Source organism: Parasteatoda tepidariorum, chromosome 8 (assembly GCF_982258835.1).
Source record: "Parasteatoda tepidariorum strain Cologne lab strain chromosome 8, Ptep-v5.0, whole genome shotgun sequence".
NCBI classification, from domain to species: Eukaryota; Metazoa; Arthropoda; class Arachnida; order Araneae; family Theridiidae; genus Parasteatoda; species Parasteatoda tepidariorum.
In genome coordinates, this window is record NC_141762.1 from 108,992,558 (window position 1) to 109,011,108 (window position 18,551).

Below are 18,551 nucleotides of genomic sequence, written 5' to 3' on the forward strand. Positions count from 1 at the left end.
AAAGCCTTCTGAAAGACCAATTTGTTTTTCTTGGTCATTTTAGACTTCAGTTATTACAAATTGACTGTAGATAAGTAATTTCTATCAATGACTAGTTTAACTGCATTTTTCAAAAAATTATTTCCCTAAAAAGACTTTATAATAAAAAGGTCTCTTAGAACAAGACTTTAACCAAGACTTCATGAATCATGTAATATATTAAAAAAACACTTTCAATAAAAAAAAATCAAAAAAAAAAAAAAAAATCAATAAAAAACCTTCTTTATAAAGTAAAGCAAAATCATACTTCTTTTTTTTAATCAAAGAAAAAAAGCATTTATTTAAATTAATACAACTGAGTAAATTGCCTATTAGGTCAGATTATTATTTCTGAATACTCTTCTTTAATAAATATTTTATATAGGTTAAAAATATATTTCAATCAAATAGCAACATTTCAGTTTTTTTCCCATTCCCCTATTTACATGAGTTGAAATAAATTAGTAAAAGGAAAAGAAAAAAGATTTAAACACAAAACACAGGAAAATAAAATTTCAAAAGCTATAATAATTTCATAATAAGTTTAGTTTCTTAGTCAATAAACCAAATTTATGACAAAACAAATCAACAAAAATGAGTAAAACAAAAATATATCAGAATGAAATTGCAAGTAAGTCAAACATACTCCTTGAAAATGTGTATATTCATAATGGGCAGTACATTGCAAAAATCAGGCATGTAAAATTAAATTCTTTGTGATATGCTTCAGTGCCTTTTAACATTCAGAAATTTAACACTTTAATAAGTAATTTAATTAAAGATTAGAAAAGGAAAATAAACAGAAATATAAAGAATGTTAAACTAAAGCAAACTGAAAAATATTATGACAAATACATGATTACTTTTGCAATAATAATGTATAATATAATGTGATTATAATAATAATAATATAATTGATAATTATTATTAATCATCTTATATAATTATATAAATGATAATTTTTATATAAATGATAACTTTTATATAATATAAATGATTACAATAATAATAATATATGATATAATAAATGATTACTTTTAATAAAAGAGTTAACAGTCTTTTTTTATAGTTTTTTGGAATAAAGACATTTTTTGAAATTCTTATAAAATTCAAAAATAATATCGAAAGCAGAACTATTTTACGAGTCACACAAAATCACGAGGTAAATTTATACATAAAATTGAATATTTAAAAAAATATTGTAATTTTCCTTAAATTCTGTTGTGTCAAGTAAGTCATTTGCACCTTTATCTACAGAAACACTTCACAATAACCAATTATGATTTATCCTTATTTGTGAAGTATTGCTACAACAAAACTACAGTTTCACATTAACAAAGATAAAACTTCATTATTTTTTTTAAATAACTGGTTAAAACATTACAAACATGAAATCTACGTACAAATAAACACGTTAGCAGGAAACACTAATTAAAAACAAATAAAAAACTGTTAAAATGTAAACTTCTAATTGGGTATGATTTTTTTGAAAATTAACCTTTCATGTACAAAATAAGCTTTATCAAGCTTAAGAGCTTATTTTCAGAAATATGTTACATTAACTACAAGATTTATAAAGCTTTAAATATGCTAGTAATATTTTGAGACCTTCATATTTTATCTTCAATATTAATGTATATTTAAATTAAAATTTTAGAAAAATTCAGCATAATTCTTTTTTTTTACTAATTATTTAGACACAAATTATAACATAGTAAGCCACAACTTAAATAAAAAGGATTAATAAATATGCAAAATAATAAAAAACGTAAGATCACACAATCTTAATAAATGATCACAAAACTGAAATAAAATAACTTTTACTTAAAATAAAAAAACTTTTTCCCTTGGCAGTAAATGTTATTAAACATTAAGCGTACCTTATATAATAAAATTTATCTCCAAAAATACCTCATACTTGGTTAAATACATTGAATACATTTTACATATAAAATAATTAACCTTAAAAAATGTTTTATCGGTAAATAGTATTTGTATTTAGTTTAATTAATGCAATGACACCAAAAATAATATATACTTTGTCAATTAAAAATAAATACTAAGATCTGCACTTTTTATGTAACTGTCAAAAATAATTGTTATAAAAAATTTGTTAAAAATTAAGTACATGATAAAGATGTTTACAAAAGAGTAAAACACATAACAAGTTTTTAGCAAAACTTCTACAGACTCTGACACTCTTTATCATTATCTTTAAAAATTAAGTACAAAATTTCTTGCCACACATTCATTGCAAATATTTAAATAAAATGCCTTACGACTGTATTAAGGCTAGTAATTGAGCAGATTTCAATTGGAATTTATATATAATAGTACTTTTTCATTCATTTTAATGTAATATAAAAAAAAGATCTCTGATTATCATGATAGTTTTAATAGAATAATTTTTAAAGCAATTTTTACTTTATTTAAACTATTCAACTCCAAAATTTCACTAATAAATTAGAATCAGATTAGGAACAGTCATTATTTTAATAAAACTTAACAACCAGGAAATAAAATTATTTTCACATATTTTTGGCAAAAACAAAATAACTTTTGAAATATAATGGGAAGACACTTCAAAATGCAATGATAAATAATATTAGAGTAGAACCCTAATTATACAACACCCAGGGGACTAGGGGTGCGTTGGAAAATCCTTTTTTGAAATTTTTATGTCAATTTTATAAGTGTGAGTAAAATTACTCAAAGCAATTAGCAATAATAATAGAATCCCTTATCAGACATGGGAGTAGGAAAAAAACAAAATGTTTGAAAATACCTATCAATTCAAATAATGAAAACACAATAAAAAAGCACGTGAAACTATTTTTCACAAAAAGCAAATATTTAAATTATTTAGATACTTGTTTAAAGTTTTTCTTCTTCGTTACTTTATCTACAAATTGAGTCTTACAAAAGTTTTTTTTAAAATAAATCATGATTAACAGAGCTGCCAACATGGATAGGAAAAAATCCAGTGGATTTTATGAAATAACATACATTTCATGATAATTGTTGCTTTATGTACACATATTTTACACATAGGGAATTTTAACGTCATCAAACACTGCAATATTGCCCAACTAGGATTGACATTAGATGAACTTAAAATGCTATGTATTATGCTTACACACAATTTTGAATAGTAGTAGGTATTTAATTCATCAAAGAAAATTAAAAATCTTTTAATTGAAAAAGGGAGTTCTGAACAAATAAAATAAAATTACATTTTAATACAAAAAAAAAGTTTTAAATTGATTATTATATATGAGGCTCGCTTCATAATTTTTTAGTAATACATAGTTAAATATTCAAGCAAGCAGTAATCAGTGCAAAAAAGCTATTTCAATATGTAGACCAGGAGAAACTGGCCAAAATCCAGGAGAGTTGGCAGCAGATATGGATTAAGGATAATAAAATCATATTAGAATAAAATAGCAAAATAATGTAGAAATATTATTTTAAAAAAAATCAATATTTAATATAGTTTTTTCTCTCTTCTAAAGTTTAGAAACTTTGAATGTCTGTCTTACCCATGTTTTTTTTTTCTGTCATAAGTAAAATAATCTATATCTGCATTTTTTTTTCTGTCATAAGTAAAATAATCGTATGACACAATATCATGAAAAAAAAGTCATTCTCAATTTTTTTGGGTCATTTCCTAGGAGTTTTTCAGAATTATGATCAAGGAAGTAATTAATGAGTTTAATGATCAAAAAGAAATAATACATCAGCTAGACTAATACAGTTTAACAAGCGTTGAAAGAGGTGTCGGATAACTGAATAGATGAGGCGTTGAATAATTAAGGTTTTACTGTATTTTGCATATAAATGAAATATATTCGTCAATAATTTATAATGAGTTTTAAACTTTTAATAGAATAACAAACAAATAGAACAACATGACATGCAAAATACAAATACTAAAAACCAGTTTGCTGAAAAATTAATTTATGAATTCTTAAAGATCAAAAATTTCTTTTGATAATTTAACAATGAATTAACAATTAAAATTACATGTGTTTTTAAATTGATCATAATTAGGGTTGCAAGTTTGTTGTCAAATTTTACATAAAATTTAGCAATTTCTGAGAAAAACTAATACAAGCATGTAAAACAGAATTTTTTTTTTCGATTTAATTTAATTTTACGTAACGTTAAATTTATTCATATAAACAGAATTTCAAAGAAATATTGCAAATTGTTAAATTATTCTTGATATGTTTTTCCGTTCATCAAATATTTGGTTGCTAACATTTCTATACGTTTTTTAATGCAAAGTTTTTATAAATTTCACAGTCCTGGCCATATAGCCCGTGTTACCCCCTCACTCAGTTAATTGTCATTTCAATTGATTTCTGGTAAAGTTAGAGCTTATTGCACTACTTGGAAGGCATGTTGCTCTTATTAATTTATAATTGAAAAGATAGTAAGACCACCTTACTTAATAAGATTTGGACTATCTCTGAACTATTTTCATGTGAAATTACTATTGATTTATTTTCCTAAACATTTTATCAATAAAAAATAATAAATTTTGCTGCAGAGAAGTAGTAATTTTTGTTAGAATTAGTGTTGTTGAATTATAATAAGGTGAAAAAACTTCTCCGTTTAAACAATTTTTGCACAAATCACAGCACTTCAAAAAATTTCTGGATTTAAGAATAATAAATGATGGAAATGAGCATAAAAATTCACTCCCTGACAAACTTGCAACCCTAATTATAACGAATACAACTTCAATAACTTTTTGATGACTACTAATTGACTAGTCTACTATAATAAATCTGAAGAAGATTAAAAATAAATACTAACGGGAAACATAACAGATTCGAAAAACGGTTAACAAAAATATGTAAATACAAAGATATACAAACAAGTTGAATTCAGAGAATAAACAAAATCAAAATAGTTACAAAAATCGCATTTCAATCTACTAAAATAAAATATTTCTTAAAAAATAAAATGAGATTCTATGAAAAGACATGATTAGAGTAAAACACATAAAAAGATATTCCAAAATAAATTGCAATTTACCTGTCAACACTGCTTATAAAATATTAAAACAAGAATTTGAATAAAATACAGGGATGTTATTCATCAATTAATAACTGTATAATATAATTAATAACTACATAGAGCAACTGTTCTCCATGAACACAAATGAGATTTTTCGAAGTAAAAACGTAACAAACTATCATATTTAACTAAATTTTAATTTAAGCAATAACTTCTCCAACACTTAAATAAATAAATTTCAGTTAATTTTAACAAATAAAAGCAAGCAATGTTAAAAGATTTGTTAAACAATAAGAATGATAATAATAATTGGTGATTAATGAATTTATATCTTTTCTAACATCATACAAAAAAATATTGAGATGATTTAAAGAAATGATAGGAAGTTAAATTGATACTTATATTAACATGCACAAATTTCCAGTTTAAGCTAAAATTTATTTAAAGAAAAAAAATTCATCTTAAAATAACTTCAACTAATCAGATAGTAATTCTAATAAAATTTCGTTTTCTATTTATACATAAAACAAAAGTTAAACGGGAATTTAAACATAGAAAATTTACTTGGATTATTTGGATAATTAGTTTGGATGTGAAAAATAGATTTCTTTAGATGGAAAATAAAATTGTCTGGAACTTTCCTTGCTTGAGACAAAATTACAATGTGAAAACACTCCAGTCAAAAATTAGATGATACTATCCAATACATGCTGCACTGATAATCCGCAAGAAAGGAAATCATCTCCAAAATGGGGAAACGGTGAGAATGACACAGATCTACTTCTCTACTACTCAATTCTGTACCCTTTAAAAAGAAAACACTTCATATAAAAAATATGTTTAAATAATAAATTTGCATGTTAAGGAATAAGTAATACATGCTTAAATTTAAGCAATATAATAGCTAATGTGTTAGGAAGCTTATAGCTTATATGTTAGGAAGGTCCTTAAGATAGTTCTCATACCTGCCAACATTGGAGAAATAAAATAACAAAGATTTTACTAACTGACCCAATTTTGGGTTAACGACTAGTGATGTTCAACCTTGTAGCCTTATAATTTTGTATCTAATCCAGAAGACAAGGGAACCTGTGGATCAAGTAGTGGGAGAAATTTGCCTTTAAGGAGGGCTTTTTGATGCAATTAACCCGCCTTTGAGTTAGATGGAGAGGAAGACCACGAGAACCTCCCATCAGGGAAGGGGAATCTAATCTGTGATACGCTTACCACTGAGGATATTTCACCTCAGAACTGTGGTCGGTGCCAGCCAGATGCGGAATGCGTATCGACCAGTCATCGCTCGGATTGAAAGCTGTGTTTACCTCAGAACCTTACCCTACCCCTTAATTACCTTAGAAGGTGAACGCTCAATCCCTTGAGCCATCACCGCTCAAGTTAAACAATTAACACTCCACATTAGCACCCTCTGTTGATGAATAGGAGAAGTATTTTTGCCATCAATGGATATTTTATCAAACACTTTTTAAAAAAAATTCTTCAATAAATGCGGGGAAATTCGAGAATATACAGGTAAACAGGATATAGTCGTAAAATACAGGAGTAACAGGAGACTTGGCAGTTATGAGTTCTTTTAAAAAGGGGTATACTTTGTATTATCTATAATAATAAAAGGAAGAGTTTACCTGCCTGTCTCTATCATAACTCAAGAATGATTGAATGTATCATCCTGAAATTTGGAAAGTGGCTACACAGGCAAATTTAGCCCCCGATATTAAAATTCACTCCAAATTTTCAAATTCTTTGTTCAGTAGACTGCAACAATACTAGGAAGCTTTAATAGATACCATAGCTGCCAACATGGATAGGAAAAAATCCAATAGATTTTACGAAATAAATTTTTTTGATAATTGTTGCATAATGTACGAAATACTTTACGCATAGGGAATTTTAAAGATTTTTATAGTTATCAAAATAGAAAGAATGCAATATTGTCTAGCTAGGATTGACATTAGAGGAACTTAAAATGCTGTCTATTATGTTTACACAAAATTTTTAGCAGTAAGAGGCATTTAATTTATCAAAAGGAGTTAAAATATTTTTTAATTAATTTAAAAAGGGAGTTCTGAATAAAAATAAACTAAATATTTTAGGTCAAAAACAGTTTTAAACTGATTTTTATACATGAGGCTACCTTAATTATATATAATAATTATTGCAATATTCAAGCAAGCAATAATATGTGCAAAATATCTATTTCAATTGGGATTTTTTACGAAACTTACTCAATTTTACGGAATTTTCTAAAAAGTAAAAAAAAACAGGAGAATTTTTATTAAACCAGTAGACCAGGAAAAACTGGAAAAATCCATTAGAGTTGGTAACTATGAGATACTATAAACAAGGGTTTTTTTACAGTCTCTCTAAAGGGAAAAGACACAGATAAAATTGTGTGATTGTGGTAAATTTTGACTATAATGAGTTGAGTAACAGCCTAATGCTAAATGATTCAGAATACAGTTAATCTTTATTTTGACGAGATGAGCCATTAAAAACATGCTCTGCTTAATCTATTAACACAAAGGATAAAATCTAAGAATAAATATTAAAAATGGAATATTTTTTAGCTTCACTAATTTGCACAATAATGAAACACTAGATAAGTTATATTTTACTTGTAAAAATGAATTTAAGAAAAAGGAAAAATGCATGTTATAATGCAACAATTGAAACAGTACAATTATTTTAACAAAGAAAAAAAAAAGATTAAGTGCTTTAAACATATTTATCTATCCTCAAAATAATTTGCAAACATTCTAAAGCATTTTTTAATGATTTTATGAAATATTTTTGAAACAAAATGCAGTTTACTTACACACAGTAAATTAATAGTCTTAATCATGTAATGATTAGTAACTTTTACATAGTCTAAATCACATAATTCATAATAAAGTGATTAGATGTGACTGCTATTCCGATAATTTTTTATAAGTTTATTGTTAACAATAATCTGATGTCTTAAAATGCAAAAACAAAAATTATTCTAGGTTATTTTTAAAAATAGAAAGGTATTTTTGCATAAATAGTGAACATTCAAAGCACATAACATAGTGCATATAACACCCTCACGTTTGACAATAACTTAGTATTTAAACTATTAAGTAATATTTTACATAAAAGCGTTAAGGCTTTTTAAATTAAGTAAAATTAGGGATTGAAATAGAAAAAAGTTTAAGCATAAAAAAAACTTTGAAAAGTTTATTGCATCAAAATATATAGCCTATTTCAAGAGTCGAAATTCATCTCTTCTTTTAATTGAAGAACTTAGTGTAAGAACAGTTCTAAGCTACACTTTCAATGAAATTGAGATTTTTCAGGGAAAGAACTTATTTAAGTTTTACCTAACTGAATAACATTAATTTAATTTATAATTAGTGATCTTTAAATTTTGAAAATCAAAGAGGAAGAAGGCACAAATTGACAATATAAGAGTTTTTACAGAATTGAAGAAATTCCAAGTGTAATTGGCAACTAACAGTGAACCATTAAAAGTTTATCTTATCATAGCAAATTAATATGCCAAGAGAATAAAGGCTGTGTACTGAATAGTTAAAACTTATGTTAGGAATTTACAAAAATTTTGTCAATTGGAAGCTGCAGGACAGGAAATAAAGGTAAGGCATAAACTTTACTTCCTAATGTCAATGTAACGACTTAACATTACTTTCCACGCAAACTCAATAAAATGTTACTTAGAATTTTATTTTGTGATATAGTGTATACCGTCCAACTCCTATTTTTCAAAAAGCTAAGCGTACAGCTAGATTTTGTTTTTTAATTTGCTGGATTTACAACTTTTAGTATATATTTTAAAGTTTTAATTATTAATCCTATTACTAGCTACAAAGAAGTCTATTTATCCAGAACTATGTTTGTTAGTGATCCTTGTTGTTGTTGTTGCTGCTTATCCTCTTCTGGCCAGACGAAGTCAGACCAGATCTATGAACCCGTTGACCTGAAGAAAATCAAACACCAAAAGAGGAGTAGAGTAAATGTCTTCCCAGAGAAGACCAAGACAGTTCAGGATGTGATCGGCGGAAGCCCGGTGTAGATGGCATTTAGGGCAGAGGGGGTAGGTTTCAGTTCCCTTAGAAAATAGTAAATTTTTAAGATGGCCGTCAGCTAGGCGGGAGATGGTGGTGCAGACTCTCCTTTCAAAGGGAAGGATTAGTGATCCTTAAATAGAACTTATAATCATTTCTCAATTTTTTTAAAAATACTTGCGAGGCAAGAGAGACAATTCCCACACATGTATGTGCATTTCTACGTAGTTTAAAGATGGTACAGAAAATACAGAAGATTTTAATCTCAGTGCAGAAGGCGGGAAACTTCCACATAATGCAGAAGAGTTGGCAGCTCCTTAATAGTTTTTTTCCCCTTAAATTCAATAACAATGTTAAATTTTCAGCCATTACAAAAATAAAATGAAAAATGTTTCTTACTCTTTTGAGTGTTTAAAGTGAAGCTGGTCATCTTCTTATAAAAGGTATAAGAGCATTCCAAAAAGAAGAAGATTGCCGATGTAAATGGCACAGCAATTCTGTGTTGCAGACCCTTCGATATTTCAAACCATCCCCTGCTTCTCTCCTATAATTATTTGAGCATACATATATCATTTTGCATTTAACACTGACAAATATTAACATGGTATGGTATCTACTACATTTAAGATTTTCAAATTAATGACTTTCCATGACTAATTCCAAGAATTTGTTATGACTTAACGAAATTACTATTTTCTCTGACAAAAACACAACAATAAATATAAAAAGCATTATAATAACATTAATTGAAATTATAGGTATAATCAAAACTGTTATACTCTGCATCTTCATATTTATAGATTTTAAATTTAAAAAAACAGAGTAAAGAAAGAGTTCAAGCAATAACATAGCTGAAAAAAAAATACAAAAGCAAATAATTTTTCTTCTTCTTTTCTGCAGAATTACATTCCAGAAACTTTTTTTGTTCAGCGGAAAGGAAATAAATACTCCTGGTTTTTCTGTTCTCATTTCGAAATAAAATTTTAAAAAATAATAACAAAAATTCTGCAATCACAGAAATTTAAAAGAAAATTTGCTCTAGAAGTGATGTTTTTTCTTTCATTTTTTTAAAGAACACCATAATTTTAAAAGAACATGATAAAAAAATTTTATATTTTAATAAAATATGACTGTGAGCGAAGATTTTGTTACAAATTCAGATATTCGGAACACTATGAAATTGGAGGGGGGAGTAAATTCCATTTTAAAAATTAGATTTTTCGGTGACCTAAATCCATGACTTTCCATAATTTGTTTAAAAAAATAGTTAAAATCATAAAATTTCATGACAAATTTTGTTCAATACCGAAATTCATGACTTTCCATGATTTCTCATGACTTTCCAGGTGAGCAGATACCCTGCACATCACAAAAATTTAGAATAGCAACTGATGTGACGTGAATTGTGGTATCATTGAGCACTGGTACATGGTGTTTTGTACTCTGCATCCCCATGCAATTTATTGTGTGCAATTAGCACTTGCTGTAAAGCTATCACTTATCAAAAACCTGTCGAATTTGCACTGGATTTCAGGGCAAGATTCTGCTGCAAAAAAACTCTTCAAAAAAAAGGTCAGGGTAAATTTCAAAGAAAAAAAAAATTAAAATATCAAAATGCACCTTTAAGTGAATTAACCAGGGTTATGGAAACAGGAAATTTTGAAGTCAGAATTAGAAAAACTTTCTCTACCCCAGATAGGAAAAAGTTAGACTAAGGTACACAAAAAAAAAAATTTTTTTTTAATGTTTTATCTGAGTGTTGAAAGGTATTTAAACAAATATTTATAATAATGTGAAAAAAATATTATTGAAATAAATATTATGACAAATTTTAAAACAGTTTACCACCAACCTAATTAATCACATTTAACCCTTTAATGATCGGTTAATTTTCAAGAAGACGGTCATAAAAGTGCCTATTTTTTTTTATCCCTGAAACTTACATAAAAATATTTGTATGAACAATATATATATTGTCATTTTTAATTCTTGATTTGTTTTTAGCTTAAAATTTTAAAAAATTAAATTTTTAGGAAAAGCGAACATTCAGGGTCACTATGACTTAATGTTTGTTTTCCAGCAAGAAAGGAAAATTTAAAAAATATGTGTTTTAAACATTAAAAAAGAATTTTATTAAACTTTAGCATAATATAAATAAAGATTAGTAATCTTTTCTTGCGTGATAAATTTCAAAGCATGAGATACAGAGGCCAACGTCACAATCTGGACTATAGTACCGAGTTTCCTTCCTACATCTCTTATTGTTTTCATCTCTTCCACAATTACCTTAAAAATATCCTGGTACTGCCATCTAGTGTGTAAAATGAGAAATAAAATATTTTCCAGGCAAAAGAATAATTTTGGTTTTATTCTTATAGTTGCGTTACTACTGAACACTTCAGCCCGTCAATATCACAAGAGCGAGAAATAGAAGCCGAAACTTCACCCCCTCATTTTCACGGTAACAAGAAGGAAGGGGTTAAATGTTAAGCCTATGTTTAATTAAATAATTGAAAAAGAACACAAGAGAATTACTGAAACTATAGAAAATTCAAATTTAAAAATGCCCAGTCAGAAAAAGTGGTCTGTATAGTAAAATAAAAACATCGTTGAATAAATGTGTTTATACCAAATGGATGCAGTTTAAAATTCAAATTTATAATTAAATTTAATATGAATTTATCAAATTTATAAATGAAATTATATTGTTGAAAATTCAAATTTACAAATGCCATATTAAACTCAAAATGTATCCAAAATGGATATATTTTAAAACGCTGAGTTTAATTTTTGATAATCCAAGAATGTCAGGCCCAGCTTTTGTATACAGTTTTGGTAGCAGGCTATATAGAAAACTGGTACATAACTATTTTGATTTTATTTTACTATTATTTTTTATAAATATTGTTGTGTGGCCACCATTAAAATCATTGGATTATAAAATCAATCACGATTTAAAATTAAACTTGGAGAACAGAAACATTTTAATACCAAAGCACGATGAAATCATCCTTTTATAAAATAAAACTTTTTGTACTGTATACATTTAAAATTATAAGTCTCTTATTCTCTTAAAATTAAAATTTTCTATTTTCTTAAGTTTTGAAAATAGATGGATAACAAATTTATTTGAACACCCTACGGCCAAAGTTACAGGTGTAGGTTATACTTCTTATTTAATAAGTTAGGAAACAGGGCGTGTAAAAAATGAAAACTGTTCATAAATTAAGAAAAGTTGCAGAATAAATATCATTCAGTGTCAATGATCTACCGAAAATAGATGTTAGAAATTTGCTTGATATTTCAAAATGAACTTTGTGACTTAAAAAAAAAGAAAGAAAGAAATATTGAAAGTTACAAAAACTTTAAACTTAAATTTTGCTACTCGGAAAAGCTATTTATTTGAAAACCCTTCTGAAAGTTAACAAATGTAGTTCCTATTTATTCAAAATGTCAAATTAAAATAATGTCAGTAAAAACAAAATGTAATGATTAATTTAACTGTTTATCAATTTCTAAAGTTTACTTTAGAATTTTTTTTTCCTTAATGCAGATATTCCGGTTTTTAAAATCAGCCAAATTAGAGAATCAAATGCTCTCAGAACAAATATGACATTAATAGCTTGGATGAGAAAAGCAATAAAAAAAACAAAGAAGCAGAAAATGGATATCTAAAGTATATGCAAAACAATTTTTAAATAATTGAAAAAATACATAAATTTGAGCAAAAAATTAAAAAGTGCAAGGAGAAAACATATTTCCACAGAATATTAATAGCCTTTAAATAAATACGAGACTCTTTATTGTGTAAATATAAATCTTGATTTTAAATTTGATAAATCCCAATCATAATGTGATATTTTTAATCATGGAGACATGAATTGGGATGCGTAATTTAAACTCCTATGAATATAGATCATGGTTTTCAATTTAAAATATTGTGAATACAAATTACGACGTGTGATTTTAAATCGCCTGAAAGTAATTTTAAATTGTTTTTGCACATACACTAAAAAGCACAAAAAAAAACAGATCTTTTTTCAAGAATTCAGAAAAGAGAAAATCTTTAATTAAATTGAAAAAAATATATCAAAAAAAAAATTCTGCCAAAACATAGAAAAACCACATTTCCAAATATACGAGGGGGCATCACAATTTTCTTTCAATGTTTGCTGCGGATTCTGTTTTTAGGCATGAACTACAGTTAGGGTATTAAGGATAAGGTTTCTCACCTTTGACCACATATACAATGGAACTGACTGCACCTGCATTCGAAGGAGAGCAAGTGTAGTTTCCTGAATTCGTTGGTTGTGCGTCCCTGATCTTTAGCCTACTGACTGCAGTATTTCGACCACCCTTCTGAACTGTGACTGTACCTGAATACATAAAATGGGGCTTCTGGGCTGTCCACAATGACACATGTTAGGTTAATGGAACTTCCTACTTACTTCCGCATACATATCTGGACCTTCCATTATTTTAGCTTCAGGTACTGTGAAACATTAAAAAATAATCAGTAAAAAAAAAAGTCATTGATCGATTCTGTAATAATAAGGAAATGATTATATATATATATATAGTTCCTGTGGCAGAATTTTTAGGGCTTTCTGGGACATATGTCTCTAATACTAATATTTTTCTGCAAGATACTTTTAATAATAACAAACATATATGTTACTAATTTAAAATAACAAAAGATATGTGTTTAAAAAAACTAAATGATTTTTTCTCTAATTGAACATGTAATAATTTTTAATTCTAATATTATGGGTGATATTCTCAATTTTTTTAGGGGGGACGCACAAATTATTTCCTTTTTTGAATTATGTAATTAGTAACTAATCATCACAATAATAAAATAATTAAAAATCATGAAATCCGTAGTAATAATTGCCGAAAGAAAGATCGACAACAAAATCATGCGAATTGGACTCCCCAAATGTGTGTTTCAAGATTAGGTCGTTGTGGTAAGTAATAAATGATATCGTATAAAAAATATCGGATTTAAAAACTAAGGAGAAATCAATCGCAATAACTGCTAAAAATTCAATAGAATCATGGCCTTAAAAAGTACAGGGTGCGTAGTCAAATCTTTCAACAAAAAAATAAACACCTTTTAAGCACTCAAAAAATAATTTGAAGCACTATGTGCATTAACAAAATAATTTTCAAAGACTTTACATGATAATGAGAAAATAACTAGTTTCTGACAAAGAACTTTTTTCTTGATTATATTAGCCGTTATAAAATGATTGAGAGATTTTTCAGTTTGACATCAGAGGGTGGTATTCGAGAATATGTTGCAAAATGCAGCAGAGTTGCACATGAGAAGGCAATTATCTCTCCAAACCCAGCTCAGTAGACGCACAAACCAACTCGCAAGTATTTAACAAACATGTAAAATGATTGGCGCTTTCATACACTATGGACCGACGGTACGCCGAAATGAATTGTGAAAACATTGAATAGAACAATGCGAAAAGCAAGCTTTTGCATAAGTCGAAAATCAACATGGTTATGAAAAAAATCTCATTTTTGAAAAGGGAAAATTAACTTTTTAAAAATAACCAATGAAAAAAAACACCTTTAAAGCTTCTAAATCACAAAAATAAGCACCTTTAAGCACTTTTTAAAAACGCTATGCACCATGAAGTAAATACTCAAATGCACAATTCATAGGTAATTTTAAGTAAAATTTAAGAAAGATTGCGTTGTAAATTTCTGTAGAAAAGAAAAGTAATTCTTTCTATTTTTCAAACGAAAAATCTTTCTGCATGAACTCTATAACGTTCTGCAACAATGTCGCCGCGTTTCTGCCCGGGTTTACAGCAGAGTCTCGATTATTCGAGTAAATGTGAACTAACTCAGTTAAAGTGAAGAGTATAAAAAAGGAAAGAAAAAGAGCAGGGTAATATTTTTGACAAAATTTATATGAGTACACTACATACAATTCATATTATAATTAAACTTTAAGATAATACTTTACGAAAATTAAAGAGTTTTTAATCAAAAAAGTCCTTTTTTGTTTTACATTACTTTGGCACTTTTCTGCAGCAATGTTTCACCATTTTTTTTAGAGATGACAGGAAGGCTGGTGCTGACTCTTTTTGTCGTCCTTCTACATATCTACATACAGCACAAAAAGGATAAAAAAAAATTTAAAAAAAAAAGAATTTTAATACATTTTAGTAATACATATATATATATATATATGTATTACTAAATTTATCATAAGAGTAATAAATAGGAGGAGATGGCATGCCCGTAAACTCGTGAAGCCTTAACCGCAACCGCGGCGCCATATTGGTACAACCAAAACAAATCGAACTTCCATAGATATAACCCAGCGAACTTCGTTGAACTAGAGCTGTACGTGTTTAAACATTCTTCAAACTGAGTAATAGATTTTATTTTAGCAATTAGTCTATTACTGAAAATGATATTAAACCAAATAGAAATTTAAATAATACAGTCTGAAAAGATCAATTTTTCAAATATAGTTGCATGCTTTATATATTAATAAACAGGATATAATAATTAATTCATATGTTTAAAAAAATTGAAAAGAAACAGTTTTTTTTTTTACTAAGTGATACATTAAAAAATTTAAACAGTTTTATTTTCTGACTTTAAAAAAGTAAGCTAAAACTTTTTACAAAAGAACTTTTTAAAATTATTTATCTAAAAATGAAATCATTTTCTTTATCATTATCTTTCTTCATTTACTTGAAAAAATGGGATAAGTACCTGATACTCTTTATAATTATACGTAATTTTAATTTCACTTTCTTTTCATCTTATTATAAAAACATGGAAGACCATTAAATATTTACTTCAGTTTTTTATTAAAGTCAAAAGTCAGATGAAATTTTAGTTTTTACTGATTATAAATATGTACAGATTATAATTTTATAACATATATATATTTAATAAATATAGTAAATAAATGTGTGTAAAAACAAAAAGATTAATAAACTTGTTCCTTTTATATTACTGCATTTATATTTTGCAATGCTTGAGTTAAAAATTGTGAAGCATTATGTACTTAACACTAAAGAAGATTCATACATATATTAGTGATAATGCGCTATTTAAACTTAACATAAAATACATATAACAAAATTAAAATAACTTTTTGGATATATTTCTATTTTAAAACTTATATGACACTTTTTAATAAATAAAAATATTTACACAGTAAAACTTAAAGCTTATGAGCACTAAATGAAAAAAACCAATTTCCCCCGGGTTTTTTTAATAAAATCCAGGCGGGTTGGGTTTTTTCAACCCTGCTAAAAAGCAGCAAGTAATTATATATTTACTCTTTGTATTTTCGAAGTGTTGACATTTAAATCTAGTACTTTCCAGGATTTCTATGTGCCTTAAAAAGGCTTTAGTATTCATTTTATCTTTTAAAGTTCCTTAAAAGCCTTAAAATTTGTTTCATCTGAGCCTCCACCTTCTTCTACTAACGTTTCAATTGCTGTGTGAAAGCTATTATTTATTATAGAGCATTCATTATAGATAATAATGCCTGGGCATTTATTATAGAGCATTTATTTGCTCATACACTTCATGTATTTTGTGAATGAGATAGAGCATTTCATGAGTGGAGTTTAAACCTCAATTGGAAAATAAATATTCCTATATATTAAATACTCTGGGTATTTACCTTTAAAAATAAATACACAGTTAATTTACGTTGCTATTTGTAAATTACAATTTTGTACACTTCATATGATCAAGTGCTTTGCAAAAAAAAGAAAAAAAGAAATTAGACTTCTATGCTTAGCAATAAAAAGTATATTATGGACTAGTTTCATTACCCAAGTGTTTACTCAAATGGCTTAATGTTGATTATTGCTGTTCTTTTAGCACAAACCAATATTTTTCCCTTTAAATATTCTAACTTTAAAGAAAAGTGCGTTTCATATTATTTTGCTTATATTCAAAATAGTGTGGTTTTAATGTGATATTCTTTGAATAAATTCTTATTGGAAAGCTGCCCCCTTAAATAACAATAATATATTACTTTTAATGCCTAGATAAAATATAAAGGAACCTAAGTTCCCGAAAACTGCTGTAAAGTTCTTTTTTTAATTCAGTTGTAAAATAGAGCTATCTTAAAACGTTATTTTTTGGGAAGAAGAAAAGAAACTAATGTTGAAAAATTGAATGAAAAAAGGTGTTATGTATTAACAACAGAACTATTTCAATCTCGTTTTCGAAATTTTCCAATCATAAGAGAAAAGATCAAAAACAACCTAACTCTTCCTCTTGAAACCTGAGCGGCTCCGCAAAGTTTCTGGTTATACCAACATGGCCGCCGCTACTTGACAGTTACTTCACTCGCTCCAATAGGGAAGGGGAGGAATGCCCACTCCTTCTTATTTATAACTCTATGAAATTTATGTGTATAATATAAGGATAAAATGCAAGAAAAATTTTTTTTAAGGAAAAGGAGAAAAATTAATAAATAAAAGTTTTTTTAAAATACCATAGAACTCCAATTATCCAAACTCCAATTATCCGAACTCCAATTATCCGAATTGCCGATTATCCGAATCGCTTTCAGAATTCCTATGGAAATATAGTAAAAAGATAAATTTCTCTCTTTTTTTCTTTTTGGATATGAATAAAATAAAATGTTAGTAAAGCCAAGGAAAGATTTATGCAGTAAAAGTTTACAGGATAGGACAAAGATAAATAAAAGGAATAACAAAGGAGGGGGAATCCAGTGACAAAAGAGCACATGGGAGACCGTATGAATAAGGATGTTAGTTGTGGAATGTTATCTTAGGAATGTTGTTTGTTGACAAAGAAATGTGAACGCTAGACCCCCTGGTCAGCTTGCTTGTGCCAATTGACGCTTGTCAGGCGCTTTACTGAAGACAACTTTTAAGGAAGCTTTCAGTAAAGGGAAAGGATGAAGAAGGTGTGTTGGATAACCACAAAAAGATAAATATGAAAGATTGCGTGTACATGGTAGCAGTAGCTTGGAATTTGGTTAAAGATGTCTCATTAAGATGTGCATGGAATAAGTTAAAAGGCGCATCAACTAAAGAAGAGAAGGAAAAAGAGAAAAGGGAAAAAGAAGTTTAAGAAAAAAAAAAAGGGAAGAGACAGAAGATGAGGATGCCGTATCTCTTGAGGAATTCAGAAACATATTTTTGAAAATTCCTGGATGTTCAGATACCAGTGCTAAAGATATAGGAGAGTGGATGACGTGTGATTCATCAGACTGTGGATTTCAAATTTTAAATGATGATGAACTTATTGAAAAAGTGATGGAGGAAAGCGTCGATAAAGGAGATGACCCTAATGCTGAAATTGAGGAAGAAGCAGGGCCGTCAGTTAGTGAAGCATTTGCTGGCCTTGAAACTGCATTGAAGTGGATGGAGCATCAACCCGAGTGTGACCATATGCAACTTCTCACTGTCAAACGAA

At 27.4% G+C, this 18,551-nt stretch overlaps 1 protein-coding gene across 10 annotated transcripts in view; it reads right to left on the reverse strand.

The window, feature by feature from the left end:
• Positions 1-545: 545 nt before the first annotated feature.
• Positions 546-18,551, reverse strand: part of LOC147806677 (uncharacterized) — a 42,093-nt gene continuing 24,087 nt past the window's right edge. For 4 of the 10 annotated variants that reach the window (XM_087149272.1, XM_087149262.1, XM_087149267.1 and 1 more), the window contains 4 exons: positions 15,141-15,230; positions 13,337-13,596; positions 9,504-9,648; positions 546-5,848 (listed from right to left, as the gene is read on the reverse strand). Coding sequence is in view for 2 of the 10 variants with exons in the window: in XM_087149260.1 (XP_087005386.1) it covers positions 13,532-13,587 (56 nt within the window). In the remaining 8 variants the exon portion in view is untranslated. Of the gene's footprint in view, positions 5,849-9,503; positions 9,649-13,336; positions 13,597-15,135; positions 15,231-18,551 lie in introns of all 10 variants that reach the window. The other 6 variants (XM_087149260.1, XM_087149261.1, XM_087149265.1 and 3 more) reach the window with 4 other exon arrangements.